General features: G+C 45.1%; 1 protein-coding gene across 1 annotated transcript in view; it reads right to left on the bottom strand.

Annotated features, from left to right (window-relative positions):
• The window catches only part of DNAH8 (dynein axonemal heavy chain 8), a 577,606-nt gene that overhangs the window by 182,102 nt on the left and 376,176 nt on the right, over window positions 1-19,328 (bottom strand). The window contains exon 50 of the mRNA XM_073338555.1: window positions 5,710-5,956. Within this exon, the coding sequence (XP_073194656.1) occupies window positions 5,710-5,956 (247 nt within the window). The remainder of the gene's footprint in view (window positions 1-5,709; window positions 5,957-19,328) is intronic.

Here is a 19,328-nt window from a genome sequence, read left to right as displayed (position 1 = left end):
ATTCAAGGTGTAGTCATACCATAGATTTATATAGTGGTATTATGATATTTTCTGTATTATTATCTATCCCTTTCCTAATGATTCCTAATATTCTGTTAGCTTTTCTGACTGCCATTGCACACTCAGTGGATGTTTTCAGCGAACTATACACAATGACTCCAGGATCTCCTTCTTGAGTGGTAACAGATCATTTAGACCCATCATTTTGTATTTATAGTTGGGATTACATTTTCCAATGTGCATTACATTGCATTTATCAACACTGAATTTCATCTGCCATTTTGTTGCCCAATCACCCATTTTTGTGAGATTCCTTTGTAACTCTTTGCAGTCAGGTTTGGACTTCACTATCTTGAGTAATTTTGTATCATCTGCAAATTTTGCTACCTCACTGTTTACCCCTCTTTCCAGATCATTTATGAGTATGTTGAACAGCACTAGTCCCAGTACAGATACCTGGGGGACACCACTATTTATCACTTTCCATTCTGAAAACTATTTACTTCTGCCCTTTTTGTCCTGTCTTTAAACCAGTTACTTATCCATGAGAGGACCTTCCCTCTTATCCTATGACTGCTTACTTTGCTTAAGAGCCTCTGGTGAGGGACCTTGTCAAAGGCTTTCTGCAACTACAAGTCCACTGTATCCACTGGATCACCCTTGTCCACATGCTTGTTGACCCCCTTAGAGAATTCTAATAGTTTGGTGAGGAATGATTTCTCTTTACAAAAGCTGTGTTGACTCTTCCTCAACACATCATGTTGATGCATGTGTCTGATAATTCTGTTTTTTACTATAGTTTCAACTAATTTGCCTGGTACTGAAATTAGGCTCACTGGTCTGTAATTGCCAGGATCACCTCTTGCGATTTTTTCAAAAATTGGTGTCACATTATCTATCTGCCAGTCATATAGTACATAAACTGACAATCTGCAGTCCCAAACTGTAAACTGGCCAACTAATAAGATTTTTGACTAAAGAAATCTCATCACTTTGGCTCCCAGTCTTTCGGCGTGGTTTTGAATTGTTGCCTGGAATTCTCATTTGAGCTGTCATCACCAGGGAACCATGCACCAGGTAGGAATAAAAGAGTTCATCTCTCTTAGAGGGAATGTGATATGTGTCTGATTTTCAGAACACTGAAGCTGCTGAAGTGGGAATCTGCCAAAGAATTTTTGCAGGGTCTATAATGGCCTCATGAAACAGAGATGGTCCATCCCCTTTGAGGGTAGTAGAACCCTCAGAGAACCCCTGTTCCATTGTATGACAGGAATATGGATGTATATGAGGGCCTATGAAATGGCAGAATCAGATCCTGGGAGAGAGGAAGTGGTCCTGGAGGAACAATTAGTGTATGGGAAAAATCCTGTGCTTCTGCTCCTTTTAGGTTCTGGGACCAGGATTCTTGTTTTGCAGGGTGCAGCAAGTCTCTCCTCTCTCCCAGCCAACAGGACAAGCCCTGGAAAGGAGGGCAGCATACTAATCAGAGATGGCTCCCTGTTACAACTTATTAATTGGAAACAGCAGACAAGGATTGGATAACATCAATGAGTTATGAGTAGGCTCCTGAACCTCTTCCAAATGGATTTTAACTAGTCTTGAAAACTCTTGAAATCATCTATCTGTAGCATAATGGGAGAAAGCACAGCCTCATCCAAGGAAGACAACATCATTATGGTAGGTCCCAATAAGTCAGCAGAAAGGATTGGCAACTCCATAGTAGGATCTCAGATTGAGAAGCCTGTTCCTGCAAAATGGGTAGATCCTCCAGTGCCAGGTATATTGTTATTAATGTAAAGCACATTAATTAGGATAAACAGTGGTACTGGAGCAAGTGATGAAGGCTGCAGTACTGGAGCAGCAGAAGTAGATAGCACCAGAGTTGGAGTTACAGTAGTTGGTAACAAGCTCGGAGAGAAGGAAACATGAGATGACACTGTACTAGACACTGTTTTCGCCTGGTATTTCAGTGCTGAGGCCACATGGGGCAGCAAAATCTCTCTTGAGTGGAACAGTGCATTTGAAGCCACTTTCTTTTCTGAGGAGAGCCTGATTGGAGAGCTGCCTCTCATATTTTCCCCATGCCCCTTCTTCACAGCAGGAACACTATCAGTCTTTCTCAGATTCTGGGCTAAAGAAGCAGCTGATGGGATTTCAGATGTTGTAGACCTCTTATTCCCTGGAGCACTCCTATAACTTACCAGGTCATAAATAGAAGGGTCAAAGGACCCCAGCTCTGAAGATGGTTTCATGGATCTGCCCATTAAAAATATTTGTAGGTGAGCCTCCCTAGATTTTCAGTTCTTATGAGTAAAGGACCTACAAATTGTACAGTTGCCAGGAATGTGCAATTCTCCCAAACAAAATAAGCACTTTGGAGTCATAGAATGATAGAATATCAGGGTTGGAAGGGACCTCAGGAGGTCATCTAGTCCAACCCCCTGCTCAAAGCAGGACCAATCCCCAATTAAATCATCCCAGCCAGGGCTTTGTCAAGCCTGACCTTAAAAACTTCTAAGGAAGGAGATTCTACCACCTCCCTAGGTAACACATTCCAGTGTTTCACCACCCTCCTAGTGAAAAAGTTTTTCCTAATATCCAACCTAAACCTCCCCCACTGCAATTGAGACCATTACTCCTTGTCCTGTCATCTTCTACCACTGAGAATCATCTAGAACCATCCTCTTTGGAACCACCTCTCAGGTAGTTGAAAGCAGCTATCAAATCCCCCCTCATTCTTCTCTTCTGCAGTCTAAACAATCCCAGTTCCCTCAGCCTCTCCTCATAAGTCATGTGTTCCAGACCCCTAATCATTTTTTTGCCCTTCGCTGGACTCTCTCCAATTTATCCACATCCTTCTTGTAGTGTGGGGCCCAAAACTGGACACAGTACTCCAGATGAGGCCTCACCAATGTCGAATAGAGGGGAACGATCACGTCCCTCAATCTGCTGGCTATGCCCCTACTTATACATCCCAAAATGCCATTGGCCTTCTTGGCAACAAGGGCACACTGTTGACTCATATCCAGCTTCTCAATGTTCATCATTCATGAGCATTACTTAAAACTGAGAGACTTAAAAGAGGCCATCTCAGTATCAAGAGTAAAGATAATTTCCTTAAAAAATAACCCAAGCTAAATACAAATAACGTACGAAATGGGCAACAAGCTAACTACTACTGATTATAACATGTATATACAAAGACAGAGAAAAGGGGATAGGAGTTCACTGAAGTAACAGACTGACAGGTTTAAGAGTAGCAGCCATGTTAGTCTGTATCCGTAAAAAGAAAAGGAGTACTTGTGGCACCTTAGAGACTAACAAATTTATTAGAGCATAAGCTTTCGTGAGCTACAGCTCACTTCATCGGATGCATACTGATGAAGTGAGCTGTAGCTCACGAAAGCTTATGCTCTAATAAATTTGTTAGTCTGTAAGGTGCCACAAGTACTCCTTTTCTTGTAACAGACTGAGCAGCTCTGTCTCGAAGCCAGGAGGTGGTAAGAGTAACTGAATAATGGTTGGCCTGCTCTGACCTTTCATGTTCTCAGTGTGGAGCATCAAGAAACTTGGAGTGGATGTTCAGCCACAAGGAGCACTCATGGCCATAAAGACTCCAATGTCAGATGTATGAGATGCATGCACACCATAAGTGGAATATGCATATGGAAAATCAGTAAAAGGAGAACTCTTGTCTTCCAGTAGCATTGACTCGACAAAGCCCCACTGTAGGAGTTGAATACCTATCCAGGGAACCAATTTTGAAGCAGTAGCTGGCCATTGGGGGATAGATGCATGTCTTCTAACCCCACATCACAAAGGCAATTATAAATAACCCAGACTTTTTAAACTGTTCCTCTCTGCCTCTTGAAGCCCAATGGAGTTGGGCTCCGAAGTTAAAGGGAAGGAAAAGCAAGGGTCAGTGTGGCTCACCAGAGGAATACAATCAGCAAACAAGAGTTACTGTAAGTAAGAAACCTTGTTCTCTTCTGGCATTGCCTCCACAGTTCCATTGTAGCAGACTGGATGGCACTGAACTCCCTGAACTTGGCTGAGAAGCACCGCTACTGTAAATCAACAGCGATTTAAACACTTTTCTCCCAAAACCAAGTATCTGCCTTCATATAATATCCTATATAGTTCTAAAGGCCAAAATTTTCAAACTTGGGTGCCTAAAATGGGGAAACTATCTACATTTAAGCAGCTAAATAAAAGTGGCCTGGTTTTTACAGGTGCGGATTACTCACCGCTTCCACTTCAGTCAACAAGAGCTGTGGGTGAACAGCAACTCTAAAAAAATCGGACCACTTTTATTTAGGTGAATATATATGGATGTAGGTGCCTAATTTTAGGCACCCAAGCTTGAAAATGTTGGCCTGTAATTCTGTTTATGATATTACCATTGTGGAAGTAGATAAAGCGAATTTGGATGCAGGCCTCTGGAAAGAACAGGAGTCAGGCTAACTCTAGCTTTAATAATGCAAGATGTGTAGAAGCGGGGATAGTGTGAAGCAACTGGAAAAGAACTGTGAAAGAGGCTGTTGTGACCTTGTATTAGATAAGAACAGAATGTAGACTATATGAGAAAAATAAGATATCATGAAGGAATATGTATAAACAATATGCAGCTGTTGCTTATTATTGTCTGTAATAAAGGTATAAATACTTGCTCTAATTGTTTATCTTTAGAGAGACCTGCCTAGGTGGGGGAAACCCTGTGCACTCTATCCCTCTGTGCAATTGCTTGAGATAATAAAGTGTATCTGACTTGCTGCACCCAACCTAAGAGTGAGAACTGTGTTTTTCTCAGACACCGTTAATTCCAAATTTTAAAACAAAAGTTGCAGAAACTAAGATTCCCTTCCTCCATCAAAAATATTTCATAGTTTCAATTAGAGATCAAAAAACATATTATTAGGAATAGAAATTTTGCAACCATATATTCTATCAAAGTAATTAACATTAAAATAGAAAATACGTTATTTTAAAGCCACTAAAAACTAATCCATACAAATCTTGATTATAATTTTACAAAAGCAAAGCATAATTCATATTAACAGTGCTGAACTGGAAAGTTGGAGTGACTGGGCCTCTGAAGCCCTCTGTAGCTCCATTGTCATGACCCTATTCACTCATTCCTATGTCAACAGGGCTGCAAAGGGTTCCCTGTGCAGCTGCAGGAGCTATTCAGCAACAGAGTGGCCTCTCTTGCAGCCGGTGGGCTCATCCCCTGCGTCCTCGCACTGCCAGCTGGAGGCCCCTGCTCTATTATCCCAACCTCCACATGTCCTCTGCAGCATGGATCTCATGCTGGGAGACAAGGAAGGGATTTGGATAATGCAGAGGTTCGGATAATAGGGTTTCGGATAAATAGGAATATGCAGTATATAAAAAGCAGAGTTCCTGGGAGTGAGTTGGGAATGAACAGAGCTGCAGTCACTTTTCCAGTCTCCAGATAGGTTTGGTAACTATAGCCTTCCTTTCTGTGTTGTGCTGTATTAATATTTATCAAAGATTATTAATCAAAGATTGATTCAGCCTGATTATTTGACCTCTTATTAATAACAGACCTGAACTCAAATCCCTCATCATAACTATATTTCTTCATTCAAGAGAGAGTATGTTACCACATTTGCAAATATTAGATACTTTTTCAGCACAGCATGGATGAGATATTTTGATCATATCACATACAATATATTTGCATACCCTTTTTAGCTTTTAGTGTTTTCCTCCACAGTGTAGAAAAGATTCCATCTGTCCAGTCATTAGTTGCAGTATCGAGTTTGCCAAACATTTGAGGAGCAGTAATAGCTTTTGGGTTCATACGCATTTCTCTATGAGGACGCCCACACTCTGTCATTGCCTTCATCAGCATAGTTATAACTGTTGTTTTTCCAGATCCACTGGGTCCAAGTATCATCAGCCCATGGCGTACTTTATAAGTTTCATATAACTAATAAGAAAAAAGTGAATAATTTTGAAAAATTCATTCTTATTTTAAAAGGCTTATCTATTCAAGGGATACTATCATAGGACCCAATCACATCAGCCACACCATCAGAGGCTCGTTCACCTGCACATCTACCAATGTGATATATGCCATCATGTGCCAGCAATGCCCTTCTGCCATGTACATTGGCCAAACCGGACAGTCACTACGCAAAAGAATAAATGTACACAAATCAGACGTCAAGAATTATAACATTCAAAAACCAGTCGGAGAACACTTCAACTTCCGTGGACACTGAATTACAGACCTAAAAGTTGCTGTTCTTCAACAAAAAAACTTCAAAAACAGACTCCAACGAGAAACTGCAGAACTGGAATTAATTTGCAAACTAGACACCATTAAATTAGGCTTGAATAAAGACTGGGAGTGGATGAGTCATTACACATGGGGAAACTATTTCCCCATGCTAATTTTTCCCCTACTGTTACTCATACCTTCTTGTCAATTGTTTAAAATGGGCCATCCTGATTATCACTACAAAAGTTTTTTTTTCTCCTACTGATAACAGCCTGCCTTAATTGATTAGTCTCATTAGAGTTGGTATGGCAACCTCCATTTTTTCATGTTCTCTGTATATATATCTTCCTACTGTATTTTCCACTGCATGCATCTGATAAAGTGGGTTTTAGCGCACGAAAGTTTATGCCCAAATAAATGTGCCACAAGTACTCCTTGTTCTTTTTGCTGACACAGACTAATACGGCTACCACTCTGAAACCTGTCAAATACATTCGTAATTGCTACTCTTTGTGTAATGCTACTGACTAACCTGTAGCTCCTAAACTGATGAAAACCAAATGTGTTTATTGTGAAACATAGTTTCTTGAGGGGAGTCCTGTCTGACATCTTCAGAGCAGCTCAAAAATAACTTTACTATAACATATTTTTAAAAGAAATTTAATGCTATTCACAGAGAAAAATGAATGTGAATACAAACAAGGTATAGCAAGAGAATAGTTAACCACTGCAGTTCTAAATAATGTAAATGTGTAAAGTACACATAAACAAAGAATACCTCCAGTTTTGTATCCTGATGATCACAGGAATTTCTGTTATCACAGGGAGATTTCAATGGCAAAAACAGTTGGATTTAACCAAAACGCCTCCCGCTCCCCCCCAAGATTTGGATATACCACATGATGGTAATACTAGCCCTTATATCATCAATATTAACTGAATACTTGTTTACCTTTTGATATTCTGTGTGGGGTAACATTCATTGCTTGAGACTTAGTTTTAGCCCTAATCTTTTTAAGACAGGACAATGTGTCATCCATCTTGGTACTAAAATAAGACTCTTTTAAAGACCTAGCCAAAATCCTGGCCTGAACTTCAGAGCCAAAGGTCAAACTAAACAGCCAGTAAAGATATTTTATCATAGCCATAGTCACATTGTAAATACTGAATCTGAGACACCATAAACTGCCTGGGACTCAAGTCCTTTTGCCTGTTTCCTTAAGAGGCTACCTAAAAATCTCAAGAAGGAGACTTTTTCTGTGAGGTAGTCTCAGTCATAGCTACCCATAGGAGCCGGGAAAGGGAAAATTACTTATTCTATAATTTACTTTCTAGTGGCAGCATCTCCCACAATTCATTATGAATAGGCTATCCCTTTTCCCTGTGGAATTTGGCAGTGGTACAATTTTGCTCCCAAGGCCTCTTGGAGAGTTATTCCCAAACTGTAGAGATACTCATATAGCTGTCAGTTAAGAACATTATTAACCGTAAAATTGAACTAACTTTTACCTATATACATAACTCATACTCCAAAAAAAGAATCAATTACTTAATCATGGGGGATGTTACCACTAGAGAGGAAATTATTGGGTAAGAAAATTTCCACTCTAGCACATAGTATCCCCCACAATCTGTGACAAATAAAAAGCAGTGAGCAGTGAATTATGTGAATTGGGAAGGAAAGAAACAGTTTGGATATCCAGAGCACTTGGCACATTGGATAAAAGAAGGCAAAGAAGAAGCCCAATCTTCTTGTCAAGATGATGTGCTTAAGATAGATCTTTAGTGGTCTAAGAACACCAGATTATGCCATAGCTTTTCGGTACAATGCTGTGGCTTTAGACAAAATAAGAGAAGGTCATCCTGACCTCCTGAGAGGCATGGAAAGATGCATTCACTTTTGGCAAGAAAGTCTTTACCCCCTTGTCATAGTACACATAATGAGATTCCTGCATGGATAAAGCTGCCGACTCCTAAACTCATCTAGGAAGCATGATAGCAACTAATAAACAGTTGTAGGTTCCATTTAGAAAAGACTGGTCTGACTGCAGGTATAGCCAGTCTTATTGACTTGAGAAATCTTGAGATTTGACGATCCTCTGCCAAGGAACCAGAGGACCCTGCATATAAAGATGCTACTTGTGGCCAACACCAGTCAAAGGTGCTGGGCTGGAGCTCCTTGTTCACACCATCATAAAGATAATCCAGAATAGCTTGAATACCAGAATTTTTGTTGTTTTCTTGGCACCCTGAGCTAAACCTAGACCAGATATAGGAGTACGCCTTTAGCATCAAAAATAATCTGGAAGACAGTACAGTCCCAATTATTTTGGCTATCAACACTTACCTCTCAATAGCCATGCTGTTAGTTGGAGATGGTTTGAGTTTGGATGGAAGATAGTACCTTGCTAATGGATGTCCAGTCTCACTGACTGATACAGTGGGGATTCCATTGCCAGGTCTACCAGATCTGAGTAACATGATCTCCTCAGCCAGTGTGGAGACAAACCCTTACCTTCTTCTCATCTTATTTCCTGAATCACCTTCTCTAGAAGTATAAGAAGTGGAAATGTATAAAGCAAGCCCTGTTAGAGAGACCCTCTGTCCCCAGTGATCTGGGATCTGCTTGTCCAGTGAAATACTTTGGCAGCTTTCTGTTCTTGTGACTGGCAAACAGGTTGACCACTAGAAGGCCATAATTCTGTGAGATCAGGTTGAAGAATTCCTGATTCAGACACCATTCTGAATTGTTGACAGCATGTTTGCTGAGCCAGTCTGACTTCTGGTTCAGTTCTCCTTTGATGTGTATTGCCTTATGGAAGAGGGATTCTTCTCTGCACAGTCCATCTTATCTCAATTGCTTCTACACCCCAAGTAGAGCTCTGAGTTCCCCCTTGATTGATGAGGTATACCACAGTGGTAGAGTTGTCTGACTGGGTCAAAATGTCCTGGGCCTTTATGGTAGCTCTGGAACCTTCATATGGCTAGCCTGACAGCTCTGTGCTCCTAGAGTTTGATGGTCTGATTCCTTTCAATGGAGCTTCAATTGCCTTGTGCTATTCTGTGTCTCAGGTGTGCTCCTTTCCCCACTAGCCTAGCACCTGTTTTGAGTACCTGTGGTTGTCAAAGGCACAGGGGGAGACCCTTGCAGGCATTCTCTGGGATTCACCACTAGTTGAGGGAGTTCAGTACCATGCTTGGGACCAGCACCTGATACTGCATACGTTTCAATGACTGGATCCTTACTTTTAGGATAAAAGCCTGGAGACACCGGATATGGGACCTTGCTCATGGGGTGAATCCTATGCACAAAACCAGAAGGCCTAGTAGTTGGAGACACTAAGCTATGGATGACCTTGTGTTCCTTACCAACATAGATATCAGATTCTAGATTTTCTGGAATCTGTCCTTTGGCAGCTCATTATCTCTCTCAGCCATTTGTGTGTGGTCAATACAGACCATTCTCCTGAGAAGCTGCAAATTCTACCTCCTAGATTCAGATCTGGGCAGAAGCACATTTACTCTTTTTCATAATAAACCCTAGGCAGTGGTGGTACCACTTCTGGCTTTGCTTTCTGATCTGCGATTCCAGGGTTTTCCCCAGTGAAATTAGAGCCTGCTGTCTTTCCTCTGATACTTTTGTGAAGAGGGTGGACAAAAGGAATATTTCTCTGTGTTAGTGAGCTTGTAGACTCTCCTTGATATGCTACATGGGGTGTGGAGGCACTGCTTCAGTTTGGCACTGTCTGCCATCATCTTACACAACTTTTCCCCAAACAGGAGAGAGCCTCTTGTGACACTACTCTATGTCAGCAACTTGTGCCAGTACTGATATACTCACTATACCTAACACGCTTGTCATGATATATTCCCAAAAGGTGGCATGTAATATATCATTGTAAAACTAATAGCTCACTGATTGTTACTATTCTTGCATGATGTATGTTGGAGGTGTGTACAAAGAGTTATGGATGTGCATTAGAATTATGTTCAGCAAGCAATACATAAATCCAGTCTGCCCTAGAAAATGGAATGTGTATTTGCTTGGCTGACCAGCTTGCTGTCAGGCAGAGAAAAAGAAGGCACATTTACAGAAATGATAAACAGAGCCCTCAATCTAGCAAGTGAGGGAGATTAGCCTTTTGCGGGGATCTGAACCGCAAATTATAAGAAATTGAATCCACTGATCATATACAATATTACTGTATTATAAAAATGTATCAAGTAAGGTTTTTGTGAAATCTAATGACACATTTGCGATTAATATTACTGTAAAAATGTATTAATCATATGTGAGGAATAAAGTCTGTGATCAAACAAAGGGAGAAACAGGTTTCCTCCCAGACAGGAGGGAAGGCAGCTATCTATCTGTCTGTCTCCACTTAAATTAAGCAAGGTGTGATCAAAAACATTGGAAGCTTCATTTACATACAAATCAACAGGGGAATGGGAAGTCTACAGGAAGGGAAGAATAGCATGAGGTCATGAGTCTGGGGACAAATCAGCGAGTTTGGGAAGATATAAGGAGAGAGAAGAGAAGGTTACTCACCTTACAGTAACTGAGGTTCTTCGAGATGTGTGTCCCTGTGGGTGCTCCACTCCAGGTAACGGTGCGTCCCGGCGCCGTTGATAGGAGATCTTCGGTAGCGGTGCCTGGTCAGGACACATGTGCTTAGCTGCTGTCTCGCGGTCTCTTTAGAGTCTCACACCCCCCTCGATTCCTTCTCTACTGTGGAGATGTCAGAATAGTACTCCAAAGAAGAGGGGAAGAGGGTGGGGAGTGGAGCACCCACAGGGACACACATCTTGAAGAACCTCAGTTACTGCAAGATGAGTAACCTTGTCTTCTTCTTCAAGTGGTGTCCCTGTGGGTGCTCCACTCCAGGTGAACGTGAAGCAGTACCCACTATGGCTGGTGGGACTTTGGAGTTGTGGCAGTGACCTTGTAGACAGTATTGTGTGGCCTACGATGGTGTCTGCCATGGTATCCTGTGTGATAGCATAATGTTTGGCAAATGTGTGGTCAGATGTCCATGTGGCCACCTTGCAGATATCAGTAATAGGTACGTCATGGAGGAAGGCAACGGATGTTGACATCGCCCGAGTAGAATGAGTTCTGATGCCCTCACATGGTTGGGCATTCTGAGTTCGGTAACTGAATCTGATGCAGTCAGAGATCCACTTGGAAAGTTGTTGCTTAGAGATAGCCGCACCCTTCTATCTCTCGGTAGTGGAGACAAATAGCCAAGGGGATTTACAAAACGGTTTAGTCCTGTCTAGATAAAAGGCGATTGCCCGTATGACATCGAGGGTATGTAGAGAAGCTTTGTGCGGAGTCTTATGAGGTTTGGGCTAGAATGCAGGTAAGTATATCGGTTGGTTAAGGTGGAAGGTGGACACCGCCTTAGGGAGAAATTTAGGGTGGGGTCGCAAGGTAACTTTATCTTTAGAGAAGGTTGCGTAGGGAGGGTAGGCCATCAGGGTGCTTATTTCCCCTACTCTCCTTGCTGATGTTATGGCAACCAAGAAAGCTACCTTCAAAGACATGTGGAGAAGGGATGAGGTAGCTAAGGACTCGAAGGGAGGTTTCATAAGACCGTGAAGAACTAGGTTGAGATTCCAGGCGGCTGCCGATGGATGAATCTCAGGGTAGAGATTTTGCAGGCCCGTGAGAAAGCGTTTTATTGTGGGGTGGGCAAAGAGTGACTATCCGTCCAGCAAATCATGGAAGGTGGTGAGGGCCACGAGATGTACTCTGATGGAGCTGAGCGAGAGACTGTCCTGTTTTAGTTTCAAAAGGTAGTCTAGGATTTAGGGAGGGTCACGATGTGGGGCGTCAAGCGTTTATGGGAGCACCACACGGAGAAGCATTTCCACTTTTTCAAGTAAGTTTTATGAGTGGAGTCTCTTCTACTGTGCAGGAGGACATTCCGGACTTGCTCAGAACAGTCTAGTTTGGAACCATGAAGGAACCACGCTGTCAGGTGGAGTTTCTGGAGCTGCGGATGAAGAAGCCAGCCGTTGTCCTGAGAAAGCAGATCTGGTCTGTTGGGGAGAGACCATGGAGGATGGATGGACATGCGTAGCATGTAAGGATACCATGTCTGTCTTGGCCAAGCTGGGGCAATAAGTATGACCTAGGCCTTGTCATCTCTGAATTTGCATAGAACCCTGTGTATCAGAGGAATCGATGGAAAGGTATACATGAAGGAGTTGTTCCACGGGATGAGGAACAGGTCTCCTAGGGATGCAGTCCAGAGTCCCGCTCTGGAGCAAAATAGGTGGCATTTGCAATTCTGGGTTGTGGCAAAGAGGTCTATCGATGGGGTGCCCCAGTGGGAGAAGAGCTGTCATAGTATCATGGGATGTAATTCCCATTTGTGTTCCTCAGAGAAGTATCTGCTGAGTGTGTTGGCAGTTGTTTTGTGACATCAGGGTATGTATGAAGTGGTAATTTCTATGTGGTGTTGTATGCACCAATTCCATAACCAGATGGCCTCCATGCACAGGGAGTTCGATCGTGCTCCCCAGTCTGTTGATGTAAAACATACATACTATATTGTCTGTAAGGACCCAGATAGATTTGTTCTTTATGAGGGGGAGAAAGTGAAGGCAGGTGTGTCTGACTGCTCTGAGCTCAAGGAGATTTATGTGCAGATGCGTCTGACAGGGACCAGAGGCCCTGTGCCGTGTGTCCCCCCAGGTGCACTCCCCATCCGATCAGGGAAGCATCCGTGGTGAGCATGAGTGCTGGGGAGTGCTGCTGGAAGGGAATGCCCATGCAGAGGTTCTCTGGTCTTGTCCACCATCGTAGGGAAGCTAGTACATTTGTTGGAGGAGTTAGCATCATGCAGAAGCTGTGTCTGCTGGGTTTGAAGTTGGAGTTGAGCCAACCCTGAAGACATCTCATGTGCAGCCTGGTGTACTTGACCACGAAGGTGGTGGCTGCCATGTGGCCAAGAAGCTGGAGGCAAATTCTTGCCTGTATCCTGGGACGAACGGACAGTGTGAGTATGAGATGTGTAATAGCAAGGAATCTGTTGTGTGGGAGTGAGGCTCTGGTTCAAATTGAGTCCAGGTGAGCTCCGATGAAATCGATCTGCTCTGTGGGTGTCAGGGTGGATTTTTGAAAGTTTATTTGCAGACCTAAGCTGTGGAAGAGGGAGATGGCGAAACAGGTAGCTCGTAATGTCTCATCGTATGAGCTGCCTTTGATGAGGCTATCGTCTAGGTAGGGGAAAAGCATGGTTCCGTGTCTGTGGAGGTGGGCCACAACTACAGCTAGGGTCTTGGAGAATACTCTCGGTGCTGTGGAGAGTCCGAAAGGGAGTACCCTGTTTTGAAAATGGTTGTGTCCGAGTGTGAATTGCAGGAAGTGTCTGTGTGCTGGATGAATGGATATGTGAAAATAGGCATCCTGTAGGTTGAGGGCTGTGAACCAATCCCCTTGTTCCAGCGTGGGTATTATTGTGCCCAGTTGTGACCATCTTGAATTTCTGTACACGTATGAATATGTTCAGTCTCCATCCCCCACTCTTCTTTTGGGTCAGAAAGTAGTGGGAGTAGAACACTTTTCCTCGATGTTGTGTCAGCACAGGTTCCATTGCACCTAGCTATAGAAGAGAACCACTTCTGCGTGAAGTAGGTGCTCGTGAGAGGGGTCCCTGAAGAGGGATAGGGAAGGGGGAAGGGTAGGAGGGTAGGATATAAAAGGGATGGAATAACTGGACTGAACTATTTCCAGGACCCAATGGTCCTGTGTGATCTGCTGCCAGGCATGGCGGAAAACCTGGAGGCAGTGGCCAAATGGGCAAATAGGTGGTGGAGTCAAGGGGTGGTTGCACAGACCCTCAACCAACACTTCATAATTGTTGTTTGTTTCCCGATGGGTGGGAGGTAGCTGGTTGGACCTGGTTTTGTCTGCACCAAGGAGGTCTAGCGCAATTCCTGGCTATATTGTATGGTCTGGGCTGGGGCTGGTGATGTTGTGTGCGTGGACTCTGATAAGGTTGATACCATTGTCTCCTGGGAAGTGATAGGTAGATGCCCAGGGTGCGCAGGGTTGCTCTAGAGTCTTTCATAGTGTGAAGGACTTCATCCATTTTTTTGGACCTCATCTAAAGGGATGTCCTGGTTGAGTGCCTCCCTCTTGAAAAGTTCCTGGAATTGCTTAAAGTTGTCCACATTCTGTGGCATGAGGTATGAGGGCTCCGTCTGGAGCTAATGGAGAGTTAGGAGTTGGTGAATCAGGGTATGGTTCATAGCCCACCTCTTCGGGGGGGGGGTGCAGGCGCTCTAGAAGTAGACGGAGCTGGAGATAGGGGCGCAGAAAAAGCTTGTGGTCTGGTGGAAGAATCATGAGGACGAGTGGCAGCAGGAGCCAGCCAAGGGTATCACTGAGGACAAAGCATGGGATAAGAGAAGTGAGGTCCTGCCCACAGGGGAGCAAAGTAGGGAAACTGAAGCTGGTGCTTGTGAGCCATGACCTGAGGTGTAAATGGTTCCGGTGGAGGAGGAGATGCAGACGGGGAGAACTCCACCTGCTGCTGCATATCGGGATTGCTGTCAGTGAAGGTAGCCGGGTCAGGTAGGGAGAGCAGCTGGTCAAAGAGTGAGCACGGTGTGTCAAGGAACGGAGAGTCAGGCTCAGGGGCCACTGAGATGTCCTGATTTAAGAATTGCTGCTGCTCCCTGGGCTGTGATCTTGCTGAGCGTGATATGTGCTCAGAAGCCCGTACTGACTTCTGTTTTGCTTTCACCAGTGCCGCAGGCTGTTTGTAGGCACCCTGCGGGAGGTCCACTCCAGCTGCTGGAATGGTAGGCAGGCTCAGTGCCGACGTTCTTGTCAGCACTGGGTCTATTTTCAGTGCTGAGGAGACCGGTGCCAAGGAGACCTTCCTGCTAAGGGAATTTGGGTCCCTGACACTGCACTCCACGGGAGCTGTGGCTGAAGTGCTGGGACAGTCAGAGGCGCCTGCCTTCAGCGCTGTCAGCACTGAGGGTAAGGATCTCGCAGAAGATCCTTTACCCTTTTGAAAGTCTCTGGATGGAGACAGTTGGGCTTCCTGCCTCTTTGCTTGAGAGGGTGAAGCTGCTCTCCCAATCGGTTCAGACCTGGCCGGGGAGCATGAGGGAGAGGGTTTGTTATTGCCCATCTCCACAGGTAGCTGTAGGGATTTCTCCATCAGGAGCATTTTCAGCAACAGGTCCCTGTCACGACGAGCCCTGGTTTTCAGGCTGGTACAATGGACACACTTGGCAGGGACGTGTGTCTCGCCGAGGCACTTCACACAGCGTGAATGTCTGTCAGACCGTGGTATAGACTCTTGACAGGAGGCACATTTTTTAAATCCTTAAGACCCTGGTATTATTGCACTAGGAATGCCAGGGGAGTGTGTCTGAATGAGAGATGAACTTGGGGAAAAAAGGGTTTTTTTGTTTTTGTTTTTTTTCAAATAGGTAACTGTTCAAAGGAAGGGAAATAACTGTGATGTTTCTAACTAACTATTTCTATGTCTTTGTACTTTTTGTTTCCTTCAGTGACCAGGGAAGAGGTTCAGCACTGCCCTGAGTCCTGTCTTCAGCTGAGGACAGTTGAGAAGGAACTGAGGGCGGTGCGGGACGCGTGCGCTCAGGCAGACCCTAACGAGACCGCGAGACAGAAGCTGAGCGCGTGCGTCCCGACCAGGCACTACTACCGAAGATCTCCGATCAGTGGCACAAGGACACACCGTCACCTGGAGTGGAGCACCCACAGGGACAGCACTCGAAGAAGTGCTGAATTGCACACACAAGAAGAAGAAATCATCCTGGAATCCATCACTGAACAGACACAAGGGGTCAGAGTTCTTGAAAACTGAGAAAGATGGATTCTTCAGCTGCAGGGATGAGGTCTCTGAGAACTGAATATAGGTGAGAAACCAGATAAGGCAAAGATCTTTCACTTAGAAAGACAAGGAAAACCAGCACATTATACTTCTGTGTAAGTACCTGACTAAGAGAAAGTCAGACATTGCTAGAAAGAAAAAAGAGACTGGTAAGAAATATACCTAGAACCAAGCTGCAGCTTGTTGAGTAAAGTGTTAGGCACTAGAAAGTGTATTTTACTTTTGTTTGCTTGTGACCATTTTGTCTTTATCTCTTGTACTCCCTTAAAGCCCCATCTCTTTTTGTTAATAAACTTTTTTTTAACTTTGATCTAAAACAACGCAGTGCTGTATTTGAATTGAAGTAATTATTAACTCCACTTAAAGTGATAAACTGCTTTTGTTTCTTTAAAAGGATGAATAGAACTTATTACTCCTCTGAAAGTTCCAGGAAAGGGCTGGACATTTCAGGGCAGACAATTTGGGGGAAATTTGGGACTAGGGGTGTGATGTGGTCAATTGACTAGCAGTAACAAAGGCTGGTGGAGACCAGACTTTGGTTGTGGTGTAACAAGCAGGTTGCTGGAGTCAGCTTTGCTGAACCAGGCTTGCTTAACATACAGACACTTAGGCCTGGGATACACTGGGGGCGGGGAAGGGGTTTCGAACTAAGATACGCAACTTCCGCTATGCTATTCGCGTAGCTGAAGTCGAAGTATCTTAATTCGAGTTACCTGGCCGTCCTCACGGAGGTAAGTCGATCACGGCGGCTCCCCTGTTGACTCCGCTTACTCCTCCTGCCGAGGTGGAGTACAGTCATCGATTCGGGGATCAATTTATCGCATCTAGACGAGACGCAATAAATCGATCCTTGATAAATCGATCACTACCTGCCAAGCTGGCGGGTAGTGAAGACATACCCTCAGTGTATGCTTGTGTGCTGGCTGTGAGCATCCAGGCAAGGAACTACAGCAGCAGATCATTTTAAGGAACTCGGAGTTATGGGACAAGCAGTGACACAACATCTCATTTGTCTGAATTGCACCCCAAAACATGACACCTTTGAATTTGGATGAGCACAGGATGTGAGTGTCATGGGGGTCTGCAGTCTGGAGGTGTAGCCAAATGAGGTTGCTGGCTTCTGAGCTGGAAGTTGTGGCCCTGACTGAGAATCTCATTGCATCCACTGAGGCATTTACTACAAAGGCTGTTGCTAGGGATATTTTCTTCAGGGTAGGCTAGAAGTCAGGATGGCCCTTGTCTTTCATTGATTTAAGGTCATCCGGCTTGAATTCTGTGGTTCTCGCAAAGCAGCTAATGGCCAGGGATGCTCTAATGGTGGCTGAGGAAGCCTCAGAGTGGCTCTCACTTTTTTGGCAGTTATTTCTTTGGGAAAAAATCCCGCTTTGGATGGGATTATCGTATCTTTTGCTAAAGATGTCACTACAGTATTGACCTTTGGTTTATTCTGTGATGGCTTGTTTGAGCTCTTACATTTCATAGTATCTAAGTGTTTATCCCACTAGGTGTTTCTCATTCCTCACTGATTATGCCCACAAAGGCGGGGTGCAGCAAGATGGCTATATCATGCAGAGATTTGGAAGGCAGGTATTTACCCTTAGTCCTGTCATCATGTGCCTAAATGGCAGATACAACCTTCTGTACATAATCTCAAATTTATCAGGGAGAAAAAAAACCTTGCAGCTTTTTTCTATGGCCTGCTCAGAGCTAGAATCTTAGAGTACTCCTTCCTCAGCAGAGGAGATGGCTCCAGAGTCAGAGGATAAATACCATCTAGATTTGTCCCTCCCCCACTTTTTAAATTCTTTTTGGGGATTTTTGGACTTTTTCACCTACTTTGCAGGAGTTGTCACTTGGCTGCGACTGCATAGGATCTCTCTTTATTTAGTGTCTTGATCTTTCTGGATATATCTCCAACTGTGTCCTCCCCCTCAGGGTCCCACTTCCCTGTCTGGGGAAGGGAATCTCATTACTTGAGTCCCCAGATTTGTACTGGGAAGCAGGGGAGCTCTGTAGGAACCCTGCTTTTTCCCCCAGGGAGCTGTGTACTTTGGTGGGAGGGTGGACATGGTGCCCCCTAAGGTTATTTTTCTTCCAGCTCACCTCTGCCCTGGGACATACCCCCTGAGCTGGCCAGATGGTGTCCTCCTCATCCTTGGATTGTCTCTGTGACATGCTCTGTATTTCCTGATTAGGTTTTTCTGCACTGGAGTTGTGGCTCCTTGTGGGAAGGCAACAAATCCGACTCTAAGACCCTGCTCTGGCATTGTGAGAGTTGGCCGGCTGTGATCAGGCAGAGTATAATTCACCCTCTGAAGAGCCCATAATTCCTGCCTCACACATGGAACATTGTTTTGATTTAGCCTGGTGTTTCCAGGAGAGCTATGCCATGCCAGGGTGGGAGACGGGGGGAGGCAAGGAGTCCAGTACAGAGGTCCTGAAGTAATGCATCTGAGTGGCTGATACCACCAGACTGCTATTTATATGATCCAGGAGAGGAGGAGGAGAAACGGAAATTTAATGGTTGCACACAACTACTCCAAAAAATATATATTAAAGTCAAAGCTGGCATAGGAATAGTTGGGAGCAAAGCAAACTATCACTCATGGGCAACATGTGACCTGCCATTGTCGTATGCTATCCCCCGGTCCCGCTGCTTCTGCCAGAGGCCCCACCACCCCTCTGCCTCCTTCCTCGCCCCTTCAGCTCCCCTCCCTGCTCCCCATGGCTACTGGCCCTGCCGCCCCAGCCCCGGGCTGCCCTGCCCAAGCACCCCCAGCCCCACAAGCACAGGGCAGGAAGCCCCAGCGCCTCCAGCCTCCCCCACCCCCAAGCACAGTGCTCCACGGCCCCAGCCCCCCGAGCACAGGGCACTGCAGCCCCAGCCCTTCCCAGCCCCCCCGAGCACAGGGCACCGCGGCCCCAGCCCTGGACACTGAGGTCCCAGTGCTGGGTGGCCCGAGCACCTGGCTGGCAGCCCCAGCACCCTGAGCCCTGGGCACCACGGCCCCAGTGCCCCCAGCATCCCCGAGCACAGGGCAGACAGCCCAGGCACCTCCAACCCCCCCCCCACGAGTGCCAGGTGCCATGGACCCAGCCCCCAAGCCAAGCACAGGGCATCACAGCCCCAGCCCCCACAGGCACAGACCAGGCACAGCTCCAACACCTCCAGTCCCCCCAAGCACTGGAGC

This window comes from Lepidochelys kempii, chromosome 3, assembly GCF_965140265.1.
Source record: "Lepidochelys kempii isolate rLepKem1 chromosome 3, rLepKem1.hap2, whole genome shotgun sequence".
Lineage (NCBI taxonomy): Eukaryota > Metazoa > Chordata > Testudines > Cheloniidae > Lepidochelys > Lepidochelys kempii.
The sequence above is the reverse complement of the archived record's forward strand: the minus strand, read 5'-3'. Positions and strand labels throughout refer to the sequence as shown.